Raw genomic sequence first — 13753 nt, 5'->3', positions numbered from 1 at the left:
GCTCGAAGCTTTGGGCTGCAAATCCCGCTCAGTCGGTGTAGGCGATTTAAGAGAAAGACTTAGTTCACGAGATCTATGGGCCAAGAACTTTCTTGGTCTGACTGAGTGAGTCCGAGTGAACTTGGTTGAATAGAATTTTGAAGAGTTTGAGTCCGAGTGAGCCCAGCTAAGTAAAATTTTCATGAGTCTGAGTCTGATCATGGTTCAGTGCAATTTCGGCGAGTCCGAGTGAGCTCTAAGCAAAAAATAAAACTTGTCAGTGAGTATGAGTGAGCTCCGTTTCTTCTGCCTACCTATCGTGAGGCGCTTAAAGGCAAAGGTGTGCGGCATGCTCTGGCAATATAAATGGCACTAGACAGTCAGTGTTGTAAACTAAGCTCGCAGGTGGGGCAAGTGGTTTATTTGAAATTGTAGAAAAAGGAAAGTAAGCGAAGGATTGTAGCATTTTCAGCGTTGGGCTGAGGGAGGGTGGCTTACGCTTTTTTTGTGCCGAAGGTGAGCAAGGGCGGATAAGTTTTCATAGGTGAGGACAGGGTGGGGCAGGGCGGTCCAATTTTTCAACTTGAGAGTGAGCTGAGGATGGTACTTGCCTTCTGAGGATGGGAGACAACAACAAAAAAAGGAACGCATTTGCCCTCCTCTTGCTCCCAGTACACCCTAGATACCTGGTCAGCTCCTAGTGAACTCTCTAGGCACAACTCAGACGGGAACTTCGCCATACGACGAAAACTTCTGCGATGCCTCCGCATGAGCTCAAAGTGATATTTTGGACCCATCGCACCATTCAGCAAATGCTTCCTATCACGGAGAGATCGATAGGTGGCGCCACTCTGGTTATCTGGCTGCATATCGTGCTCCGTTTTCACCCGTCCTTGGCCCGGTCCAGGGCCTTGCCCGCCCCTGGGTCTACTCTTCATCTTTTCACGAAGACTTCCGCCACAAGTGGACACCATACGACTCCCGGTCCGACGCCAGGCTGGCCCTCCAGGCCCCTCCAAATCTACGAAGCGGCGCGGCGCCGCGCTAACCCTAACTCGCCGCGCCTGCACCTCTGACATGCAGCGTCTCACGAAGACCCGCCAGCCGACAGCCACCAATGCCCCGCTGGCCTCCTCTTCTACCGCCGCCGGTGCCACTGAGCCTGCTCTGTCAACGCTGAATGTTACCAGCGACGTGCCTAATTCTAAGCCGGCAGCCCTGCCTCAACCGGCTGCGTTCCTGCACTCCGCACACGCCACCGTGCATATTCCGGCCACGTTCAACGCTGTGAGCAACGCTGAGAGCTCTGACTCGACCGCCGCGTCGCAGTCGGCGTTCGTCGCCTCAATGCCTCCTACGACCAAGTTCCACGCTGTCAGCGACGCCAAGAGTCTCGGACCACTAAACGTGTCGCAGCCTGCAGCGTTCACCGTCGCCGCCACGGATGCCGCGGCGTCTATTCCGGCCACATTGGCGCCTGTTGTAAAGTGCTGCAATCAGACATCAGAATCGCAGCTGAACGCGCTTGTTGCAGCCGCTCCCACCGGATCCACCACTTCTGCCGTGCTGGACAGTGCAAACTCTACGCCCACCAACGTCATTCCCAATGTTTCGAGATGTGTTTCTGTCGCCCCTACCTCCTTGACCACTGTGTATCCGGCTGACGACTCGTCGGCGGAGATGGATTTCACGTCGTCCCCAGACAACGACCATAATACGCCATCATTAGAAAGCGGCTGGAGCACCGTCAGTACCAGCCGCAAACCTGCCTCCGCCGCCCGCCCTCGCACCGAGCTCATCTCAGTTGGGATCCAACTTCCGCCCGGCACCCTCACTCCCAAGCTGCCTCTTTACGACTTGCTTGCCGCCATCGTCTCCGCCGCACATCTCTCCTCCAAAACCAGCGCAGAGATCACCCTTCAGGCCAAGCCAGCTCAGAGCCTTGTATTTCTGAAAACACACTCTGCTCTCACCGCCCAACTCCTACTTTCTCTCACGCATCTTCAGCTCCACGGTAAGCCAATCACCGTCAAAACATATGCCCCCAATCCTCCCATTTCCTGCCTCGGCGTCATTCATAACGTTGGTGGTCACTTTACTCCTACTCAGCTCATGCATGACCTTGAATCATACACGACTGATATTCTCGCTGCTCGTATGATGGGCAGCACAGAATCAGTGCTCATAACCTTCGCTGGCACCGTCATACCCCACTTCGTATATTTTAAACGCGTCGCTTTCCGATGCCGCCCTCATAAGCCTAAGCCCCCCACATGCACCCGTTGTCTTTCTCTGGGACACCGTGCTCACCAATGCCCTCAGCACGACGTTCCGGCCAAGTGCCGCCGCTGTGCTGCACCCCTACCCGCAGATCCTACCGCTCACGCGTGTGCCCAACCATGGTGCATTCATTGCCAGGTAAACACACATCCCTCTCTCGACCCCACCTGCCCCTTCCTCCTCGCTAAACAACGCGAGTGTGCCAAAGCCGCGTTTCTCCGTCGCACAGCTTTGCGCAGGGCCACGAAGCCCACCCCATCTTCCGCCTCCTTCGCTAATCATGCATCTCCGTCAAGTCAGGCTCCATCACCTCCAGGCTCCTACGCCGCTATAGTCAAAGGGCCCTCGGTGCAAGCATCCCTTTCTTCCTCTACTATACCCTCGCCATCCCTGACTGACGAGAACCGCTCCTTCGATCTCCGGCTCACAATGCTTGAGCGTCACCAGCGCGAACAACAGCGCATCTCCCAAGATTTACAACAGCAAATCCACGCATTGACACAAACCCTAAAGACAACAACCTCCTCTCTTACATCCCAGCTTACCAAGCTAAATGAGCACCTTGCCACGCTCATCACCCCGTCCCCTAACGCCCAGGTCGCCCCATTGGCTGACCTGGTAGAAACCACCACCACTGCACACCACACTCGCTTGCTTCAGCTCGAAACTTCGATTGTCCAGATCCTCACCACCCTCCAAACCCAATCCAAGCAATTGGAATCATTCGCTTCTATGCTGGGCTCCCTCCAGGAGTCACTGCCCCCGGCCAAAAAGAAGGAACGTGTCCCCGCAAACTCTTCTACCTCTAATCTATCGTAAACATGGCGCCTGGAGAGGACCTCGAGATTGTGCAGTGGAACTGTCGAAACCTTCGCCACAATAAGACCCCCCTCCACCAGTATCTGCTCACCCGCCCTTCCCTGCCCCATTTTCTCCTTATCCAGGAGACTCGGACGGCCCGCACCGTCCCAGGTTACCGCGCCTACCATGCCACGACGGGCACGCCGCTTGCGTCCATTTATGTACGCAGCGACGTCCTCGTCGAGCCACTTGATATCCCCTCCAGCCTCCGTAAATATTTAGTTGGTGTTGTGTATTACCGACCTTCATCGCGCATCTCACTCGCCTTTATGTCTTTCTATGATCCCCCTGCCACATCCTCTTTGTTCACTGCCTTGGGCAGGTTCCTTCATTCTATTCCCGCCACCACCCATCTCCTCCTTGGGGGCGATTTTAACGCCCCTCACACGCTCTGGGGCTACCCCCAGACCCTCAAGCCCGGCCGCCTTCTCCACTGTCTTGCCCAGGAACGCCACCTCACCCTTCTTAATACCCCTGGCTCCCCTACTCGAGCGGGCACTGTCTCACAGCGCTCCACGACACCCGACCTCTCTTTCTCTCGGGGCTCCCTTTCCTTTCACTGGCAGGTCACAGCTGAAACACTCCTCAGCGACCATTTCCTCATTCATATTACCGCTTCACTTTCCCACATCCCTCGATCGCACTCAACCACTCACACTGACTGGCACGCTTTTCGCACTAATCTCCTTTCCGCCTCCTTTGAATCTTACGATGACTGGACGTCGCGCATCTCCGCTGCGCTTTCGACCAGTAGCCGTCGCGTTCGCTCACGGCATCCTATCCCAGACCCGGATCCTCACTTTCTCCGTTTATGGCGTCGGATGAAACGTCTCCAACGTTCTTTGCGCTCCCAACCCAAGAATGCCCAACTTTCCTCTCTGATTGCTGCTCTGCGGGCCGAGATAGTCGCCCATGGCACGTCCCTCGAGCATTCTCGTTGGAGTGCGCTTTGTGACGGCCTCGATTCTGCATTACACTCGCGATCCACGTGGTCCCTTTTTAAATCTTTCTTAGGTACGAAGCCTGCACTTGCTCCCACTCTAGCAAAAGCCCTCACTCAGGGGACTCCCTCGGAGGTCTTTGACAAGCTCACTTCTTTGTATCTCCCACCCCCTCTCACACCTTCCTACCCAGCCTACTCTGGCGATCCTAACCCAGGCCTCGACCGCCCTTTCACTCTCCGGGAGCTCGAAGCTGCCCTGGCTGCTAATGCTTCTCGCTCGGCTCCCGGTGAGGATACCATCACATACACTACACTCCGCAACCTCCCCGACCACTCCAAGGAATTCCTCCTTCAGACTTTCAACAATGCCTGGGACAGCGGCTGCTTGCCGAGCGCTTGGACATCCTCTCTTATTTCTATGATTCCGAAGCCGGGCAAACCTCCCTCCCTTTCTAACCTTCGCCCTATCTCCTTGACGTCGTGTGTTGGCAAGACCCTTGAGCGAATGCCTTTGACTCGCCTCTCTGATCTTATTGAAGCGAAAGATTTCTTCCCCCACTCTCTTATCGGCTTTCGACGGCGCGTCTGTGCACAGGACATGTTCCTGATCCTCCAGCACACCTTTCTCTCACCCAATCCCAGCCAGATCCACGCTCTTGTGACTGTTGATGTCCGCAAGGCCTTCGAAGGTGTGTGCCACGACCATATCCTGTCTCAGATCTCCTCCCTAGACTGCGGACACCGCATGTACTCTTATCTCCGCTCCTTTCTCTCTAACCGAGTGGCTCGTTTCCGAGTGGACACACATCTGTCCGATCCCCACCCGCTCACCCGTGGCACTCCTCAAGGTGCTGTTCTCTCTCCTATCCTTTTTAATCTTGCTATGACCCCTCTCGCCTCCCAACTAGCCCAGATTCCTGACCTCCACCACATCTTTTATGCCGACGACATCACCCTCTGGTGTTCGTCTGGTTCTCCCGGTCACGTACAGGACACCCTGCAACGTGGCCTCGATCTCATCAACTCCTTTCTCCCCACTGCTGGCTTGTCACCTGCTCCGGAGAAATCCGAGCTTCTCCTTCTTAACTACTCCTCATACCAGCGCTCCCACAACGCCCTAATCTCCCTACATCTTTCCGGCTCTCCCATTCCTGTTGTCCCCCAATGCAAAGTTCTTGGCTTCCCGTTACATGCAGCCAAGAATGTGCAAGCCCTACACCACGCGGTCAGGACTTGTCACTCGGTAACTCACCTCCTGCGGCGCGTGGTCACTCGGCGCTCGGGCCTCCACGAGGCTCATGCGTGCCGAGTTGCCCATGCGCTCGCCCTCAACAAGTTCCTGTACTTTGTGCCTTACGTTTCCTTCACCCACACTCAGCTTAACACCCTCGAAACCGCCCTTGTTGGCCTCTACAAGGCAGCTCTCAACCTCCCTATCACCACCTCCACTGCTAAGCTCTTTGCCACAGGCCTCTTCCATCCTCTTCGTTCTCTTCTCTCTCTCCACCGTGACTCGCAGCTTGCCCGGCTTTCTCTTACCCGTCAGGGTCAGTGGTTACTGGCCCAGGCGGGTATCTCTCCCATTCCCGTTTCCTCCTTTACCTCTCCAAAATCCACCCCGGCGCCCAATCTTCGCATTCTCCCCCTCCCGTCTAATATGTCCCCTGTCCTGCATGCCGGCCGTCGTCACGCGGCCGCGCAGCATCATTCCCCCCTCTTTACTACCCAGGGAGTAGCCTACACGGATGCCTCTTTCATAGCCCCTCGAGGTTCCTGTGGCTATGCTATCTACCATCCCCACCTCCCAGCACCTGAAACTCACACGAGTGGGCCGTACCTACACCCTCCGGATGCACTCTCTCTCGAGGTCCTTGCCATTGTACATGCCCTACAATCATTTCCCTCCCTGCCCTCGCTCCCAGAGTACACGATATACACCGACTCCCAAGCCGCCATTCGCCACATACAGAACCGCACCCTACCCCATTCACTCCAACAAGAGGTCGAACGAGCGGTCTCCGCACTGCAACCTTCCACCGTTTTCCTCCGCTGGGTCCCTGGGCATTCGGGGATTGACGGCAATGAGCTGGCCCATCAGCTCGCCCGTGATGTTTTTAACCGGGCACCGTTGATCCCCTGGTCGGGGCCCTCGCAGGATTCTGGGGGACACTCCCTGCGCCGCACTATCAAGGAAGTTTACCTCCAGCTCCGTCTCGACAAGCGCCTCTACCCTCCCCCTCATCCATCACTCACTGTGCCGGAGGCTCGCCTTCTGCGGCACATCCAAATGAATGCACTGGTTACCCCTTCCCGCCTCTTTCTCTATCGCTATCGCTCCGACCCCTCCTGTCCCAACTGCCCGTCTACTTATGCAGACCTATCCCATTGCCTATTCTACTGTCCGACTGCTCAGCAATCAAGTTCCTACCCTCCCCCTTCGCTTTCCATCACCACCTGGCTCGACTGGCTTGGCGCTGAAGGTGAAGAAGAACAGCGTCGACTGGCCGCCCAGGCGGTCGATATGCTCGGCCTGTAATTTTTGGCTGAATAAAAGTCTTATACTACTACTAGTACTTCCTATCACCTTTCACGCGTTATTCCGACACGTTGCCCAATCGCAGTCGAGCAAATTCAAACCCAAACTGCAAGGCTGATTTCATTGCTTCTGCTCATTTCAGTGCGTACACTTCTCTCTTAAAGATAGGCATATTACGGTCGCACTGGAATTCACCACCACCAGCATCACCCGCACTAGCCGTCTCACTCGTTTTCCTGTAAGTATTTAGTTGGGTGATTCGGATTCCTATTCACTCTGCCCAGCCCAAGGAGCTATTGCGCTCGTCAGGTGACCCAAACTAGGGACTCACTTAACGGTTTAGAATAGTTTCGGGTTGCTACTATGTTGTCCCCCACTTTGGCTGTCCGTTTCCAGCAGCGCTGAAAGCTCTCTGACTCCTTCCGTGGTCGCTTGGCGGCCGGAATGCATCTCACGCCGACAAGAAGCAGCCTCTCCGACATCACTTACTTACTTGCCCTTGTGTTTACTTGCACTCCACGCCATTGCCATCATACTCGCCTGCACCATGAGCGCTGTCCCTCAGCTGGGCATGCATGACATCACGCCGGTCTCTAAAGTGCAGACGCTTGGCGCCTCTCTGCGACGCTGACAATAGACAACCGTCCGCTTGATGCCTCACGACGAGCGATTAGCAATAAATGGCCCAAGTGTGGCTTCGCTCCTCGGTGTATCTGCCAACAAAGTGCTGAGGCGAACTCTCTACTGTAGAGACCTTCTTTCCTGCTGCAAATTCCTCTATGGTGCGTCAATTTTTGTCCAATGGGTCCCTAAATTTAGGTTCTTGCTACCCGAAGCTCCGCTGGTCTTGCCTCGATATTTTGCAATTAGCAATAAATGGCCCAAGTGTGGCTTCGCTCCTCGGTGTATCTGCCAACAATGTGCTGAGGCGAACTCTCTACTGTAGAGACCTTCTTTCCTGCTGCAAATTCCTCTATGGTGCGTCAATTTTCTTCCAATGGGTCCCTAAATTTAGGTTCTTGCTACCCGAAGCTCCGCTGGTCTTGCAAAATGTCGAGGCAAGTCCACTGTATAGAGTGAACTACCTTTACGTTGGCAAAGAGCATAAACCGAAGGGCGATACTAAATCTGCCTGGCGGCAGGCAGTAAACTCCCACGACCCTAGTCCGTGGTTACAGCATAATAGGCTTCCTCAGCTTGTCTACGGCAGAAAAGAACGCCTCGCTTACAGCTATGGCCGCTTAAATACGCAACAATTCAAAGCGTGCTCGGGCAAATCGCGAGAGTGACATCATTTCTTCAGTTCATTGGTCTCTTCTGACATCACTCTTTAATCCAATGTCAGACCTCTGCCTTGCCATTGGCCAGGTATACCGGTACATTACTGTTGCATCCGTGGATCTATATTGCTTGCAACGCTGCAAGCAAGATATATCCCGTGAAGTACGAGTCTTTCCTCGGTATTACACAGGGCGTAAACTAAGCAGAGAGTGGCTGGAAGCGAGACCAGTCTCCCATGTGGTACGCGCATTTGATCGGTATGACGCCACACCAAAATTGTAAAGGCAATGTGTGCCGTCGCCAAGCATTATAGCGGGTGTATCCAGTGGGTTTCATAAAGGTGCCGTGGGGCCTCGTTGTGGAAAGCATGGGCAGAACATCATCAAATAAGTGGATATCAGCGGCGGCTACTACATGGCTGCGATTTAGCTACAGCACTTTAGCGAAGTCGCCACTATGGCGAGCGAATTGCGACGACACAACCAGAATGTATCGTCGCTAGTCGTCATTAACTTTGCCCCTGCAAAAATTTCCAGAATCAGTCTGTCAGAATGACGAATGAGAAGAGGAATGTTAAATGTTATTACAAAAATGGAGAAAAAGGCTCTCCGAATGTTTCATACGCAGCATAAAAAACCGGAAGATCAAATCAAACATTCCTGCTCTGTCACCTCGTCATGTGTGTGGCTGCGACTTTGGTCCGACGGATGCGAGTTCATGTAAACGCCGTCGATCCGACTGAAGCTAAAATCACTCAGGACATCATCCTGGCAGCAAAGCGATCCTGGCCGAACACTTTTGACTCCTCTCCTCCGATTCTATTCATTTGTTAATACGTTGAGTGGCCGATCCCAGTGATAGCGTGTGCGCAGTTCGAGAGAAGAAATGAAGAAACGAAAAACAAAGAATCATTACGAAATACGGGTAGTGCAGTATGAAATACGACACGCCGACCGGCCATGGATGTCAGTAGGACGAGACAGCAGAGTCCGTTAAAGCTTTCGAGGCGAAGTGTGTCGCCGCGGTTAGGACGCAGCGCGAAGCGCCTTGTCTCTAACCTGGCAGTGCCGCGGCCACAGCTTCGACCGCTTCGAGTGTGCGTCCGGCGACCACCACGCGGGCTCCTTTCTCCGCCAGAAGCCGACAGACGGCGCCACCGATGCCTCCTCCTCCGCCAGTTACTATGGCCAGGCGACCAGACAGGGGTCCTCCTCCTCCTGCGGACATCTGCGGTTTCCCCCATGTACATAAATTACACAGCTGCTGAGCATTGCACATGATGAACGCGTGTCCCAAAGGGGCTACACATATCGTACGACACCTTTTTATTCAACATCACGGTGTGCATGGGCTGTTCCGCGAATGCGGTGAAAGAACAAATTAATACAAAGCATGCAATATATATATATATATATATATATATATATATATATATATATATATATATATATAGAGAGAGAGAGAGAGAGAGAGATTTAGAAACGAAGGTGCACATATATATATATATGCATAAAACACAATTTAATATACGTAGCGATCCGACAGCACCATTCGCTGCAATATGCAGCCACTATCTCTAAAGTGAATGTGTGAAAAATTAATGAACCACGCCTACGGCAGATCTTCACACCCATCAAAGAAAGACTGGCGTGAGTTATCAACGCGACCAAAGTCTGATATTCAGCCCATTGACGATCGATCGCCCTTTAAAGACATTGCTTAAGGTAACTATTTATTGGAAAGCCACGAAGTGCTTAAACGTGTCTTTGGGCAGGACCACGAACCATGTTCACAGATAGAGGATGCGTATCCAGTCGGCTAAAGGGTCTGTACAGTATATCTCGCTGGCGCTTGATTTACTGACACTCCGTGAGTAGGTGTACCACAGAAGCACCCGGGTTATTTCAGGAGGCGCCAGGAGCGCACGATGCCTTTACTTTGGGCTGAAAGCAACGCGTGTAGGTAACATTCAATGGCACTCAATGTGCGCGCGAATCACTGGTGCGCTCAATGCGTTCGTATGTTTTGAAGCACAAGAACGTGCTATACTTCGTTCAGGAAATCAGTCTGAAGTACGATAATATAATCTGCAAACTTTATAGGTCAATGTCGGGAATGAGCTTTCCAGAACGCTAACGATATCAGCGTAGTCGTGACTATAACAAGAAGCAGTCAAGCAGTTATCAAAACCACAGATAGGAATCACTGTGAAAACGGACACATTGCTGGCGTGATAGAACCTGCCATCGCAGTGCTTGAGCCGAATTATTTGGATTTGTTTGTGTGTGCGTTTGAAGTTCGAATCCCTTTTTTTTTCGTGGTTGCATTTAGTCCACAACAATGTCGTGGATTCCCCATATCAGAAAAACACGTTTCAATACGGAAATATTTTTTACTGTTTACTTTATTTGTACGTTGGTACATAGCAACGCGTTTAGAACGCGCATAATGAATAGTCTACCTGTCCATGACTCACAATTTGCAAGATGAGTGAGCAACAGTCAAGAAAGTAGCTGCAGTACCTGCCTAATGGCAGCAAATACTATAGGAGTCCCTATTATATGCATGAGTGGCCTGTTAAGCCTCAGCTCTTAACGACTAAGTACAATTCAGAATATCGTTCAATTTTTTTTCGTAAGCATGGAACGCCGCTAAAGGACGAGCACGACAGAAATCCAACAACATGGACACCGCCCTAGCAGATAAATATCTCCGCAATAGCTGAACGAATTCAATTCAAGATACCTCCATATAATTATGACGTTATCTTAGAGAATTACAAAAAACAGGCATTTTTTTAGGCATCTGTGGCTTGATGAGCCGTTTGCGGCCGCCTGACGAAGCTTAAGTTAAACTTCTAGACACAAGGAAGACGCACCATCAGGGTACGCATTTACTTCAGAGTCTCTCCAATAAACAGTCTTATGAAACTCATGAAAAGGGAGCCAAAGGGAGGCAAACGGATTACGCTAGCCTATCGTATGCTTTCTATCGCTACCGCGGAAACGCGGATGCAGACGTTCGAGCCTCGATGCTTGACAAACCAAACAGAGCGCTTCTCCAAATGCGATAAGGTTAACTTCCTGAATATCCAAAAACAGAGAATGCGTTCTATTGCGTTTACAGATGCTGATATAATTTCATTTCATTCATTTACTATCAGGGCCGTGCACGCGTTACGGAGAGGAGTGGCAACAATAAAAGAAAAGAAAGACAGAGGCTCATGAGGGGGCACATGATCCCAGAGCGGACATGTACACGCCATGATTCGTGAAGGTGCCGATGGAGGCGGGAAAGCGATTCCGGTCTTGGCTTGTTTTCGGAATGATGGCTTCGAGGGAGAGAGAGATAATTTATTTGCAAAACGGCAGGGAGGTCGGCCTGAGCTAACACGCTCTAGACTGCTACTCGGCACAGGGTGAATGCGAACGGGGACATAAAGGTGCGATGAGGGACGATGATTACATAGAAAGATGGATGCGCAACGGTGAAAGCAACTTCACCATTCTGATGATAATCACTCAGAAATCTCATCCATGAAGCTATTATCTGGTTCCGTATCTAGTCTGTAGTGACTAGTTTATGAGAACCTAAAGATAAAGGCGCTAGGGCGAAGGTAGTGCGCGGGCCTCCCCTGCGTGAGCAGCGCAAGCGCCAAACAAAAGATTTATAGCATGTATATAGCTGCGATAAGCGGCTCCAGCACGGCGAGCACCTGCACGGCACTTTTAGCTTGCGGATTTTGAATACCAGCGAGAATCACGCTCATTGACTCTACCAGATGCTTCAGCATTTTGTGTGCGCTCTCCTTCTCATTGTGTCCATATTTTTGCTCGCCCGTAGTGTCACCGCTTTCATCGGCCTTATCATTCTTGGCTTCATGGCGCAGAGGATCACTAGGGCCCGCTGGCATGGCCGTGGGGCTACAGGGCCGCAAAGGCCATTACGTGTGCGCATCAGCCCGTGGAGGTGAATGTTTGCCGCGTGCTGTCATCGACCTTGAATTACCAGTAGGCGCCGTTACCGTCCTCGAGGTTGTCGTGGCGCCTGTGCCCCGCTATGTAGTTCTTCTGAAATGGCTGAAGTGTGCATTGCTCTCACACTGAGGTACCCCAGCTAGCCGATGATCAATGCGGGATGACAGATGCCTTGGAGGCGAAATAGCGTCATTTTAAGGAAATTATTTTATGGTAATGAAATTTTTTAACGTAATATATTTATATGAAACAGGCATAGGCGGATAAAAATTTGGAGGAGGCCTAAGCTTCACAGTTAAGAGTGGAACGCGATAGCATTGAAACATCCCTGGCTGATTCTCACGCTTCCCAGCAACTGAAGCTCAAGTAAACTTCATGTTTACCGGGAAACGCTGGCGGCGACCGTTATGCACGAAGGTGAGCTTTCTGGTAGAAACACAGCCTCTTGCGTGGGTCATGATTGATTGATTGATTGATTGCTTGATTGACGGATGGACGGACGGACGGACGGACGGACGGACGGACGGATGGATGGATGAATGGATGGATGGATGTTACGAGTGTCCTCTTTGTAATGGAGCGGTGGGTTGCGCCACCGAGCTCTCGTTATTCCTGCTTATGTCCTACTTATGTAAAAAAAATAACATAAAAAAACGCACGATGGAGTTCTTCTAACCAAAGTTTCTGAACCCATATTGTGAACATTGTTTTTGCACGCCTTCGTTGTTTGCCGTTCCACATTTCTTCCCCCAATCTTCCAATCGCCTCTTACTAATCTCTATTGCGGACATGTTTACTTTCCCCCTGCTCTCGCTGAGCCCATGGACTTCAAGGAGGCCAGAGGTGCCCAAATCTACCGCTGGGCGGATATCTTAACGTGCTAATAAAACATGCTCCATCATTTCCTTAGCTTTACCGCAGCAAGTACATGCTTCTTCTTCTTCTGATATCATGTTTTATAAGCGCGTTTTCTAAAGCATCCTTATCTCGCTTCGAACAGTAGTGACCTTCCCTTTGAGTTATCATAAATTGCGTTATTTCCTGATTTCATTTTGCCATTTAGGTTGTTACTCATGGCAGATTTCTTTTCCCTTGCTGCCACCCATGAGACTACCTCAGCCTCTCTGACTTTCTCCTTGACGTTCTTTGTTGCTGTGGTGCTCACCATGCATGCCTCATACTTCCTGGTAAGCTTCCTTGTTCTTTTCCTCCACTGTGAATCAATGTTTTTCCTGTATAAATTGCCTGAATATCTTCCCAGCCAATTTACTTTTTCCATATTCCTCAGTCATTGTCCATACTCAATTTTACTGCGAGCTTCCCTCACTTCAAAACTAGTACCGCCCATATAACCCTGCACAGCTTCATTTGTAGTCTTCCCTTCAGCGCCCAACGGGAGGCGTCCCACTCAACTTTGGTTCCCATCGAGCCCTGATTGTACCCCTGATTTTAAGCAAAGAGCCGCATTTCCAAATGCGAGTCCTGGAACCATTACACCTTTCAACATATCCCGGAGCACCTCGTACCTATTGTGTCCCCATAGCATTCTGTGTTTTATTTCCTGATTTCTCTACCCGTTTACTGTTACATTTTTGCAGTGTTTCCATATATCAATTGCCTTCGTTTATCTATATATCAAGGTATTTATATTCTTTTACGCGAGGTATTTTCTGTCCTTGTATTGACACTGTCAACTGTTTTCATCGAATAACATAACACCTGATTCTTTAACGCAAAATTTGAGACCTAAATTCTCCCCTTACTGACCACAGATATTAGCCAGACGTTTCATATCACTTTGCTTGTAAGCTAGCAACACAATGTCTTCCACATAAAACAAATCTGGAAGCTGCTGCTCTACTATTGTACCCGCCTGTTTGTATGAAATATAAAAGC

At 51.1% G+C, this 13753-nt stretch overlaps 2 protein-coding genes across 2 annotated transcripts; both read left to right on the top strand.

Moving 5' to 3' along the window:
- Positions 1-1056: 1056 nt before the first annotated feature.
- Positions 1057-3078, top strand: LOC139052508 (uncharacterized). The gene is made up of 2 exons (XM_070529626.1): positions 1057-1993; positions 2489-3078. Exons 1-2 carry the CDS (start codon positions 1057-1059, stop codon positions 3076-3078), a joined length of 1527 nt encoding a protein of 508 aa, XP_070385727.1.
- A 1132-nt stretch (positions 3079-4210) lies between these two features.
- LOC139052523 (uncharacterized) lies at positions 4211-6624 on the top strand. Its single transcript, XM_070529639.1, has one exon. It carries the CDS (start codon positions 4482-4484, stop codon positions 6597-6599), a length of 2118 nt encoding a protein of 705 aa, XP_070385740.1. The 5' UTR covers positions 4211-4481; the 3' UTR covers positions 6600-6624.
- The last annotated feature ends 7129 nt before the right edge of the window (positions 6625-13753 follow it).

Source organism: Dermacentor albipictus, unplaced genomic scaffold (assembly GCF_038994185.2).
Source record: "Dermacentor albipictus isolate Rhodes 1998 colony unplaced genomic scaffold, USDA_Dalb.pri_finalv2 scaffold_26, whole genome shotgun sequence".
Lineage (NCBI taxonomy): Eukaryota > Metazoa > Arthropoda > Arachnida > Ixodida > Ixodidae > Dermacentor > Dermacentor albipictus.
The sequence above is the reverse complement of the archived record's forward strand: the minus strand, read 5'-3'. Positions and strand labels throughout refer to the sequence as shown.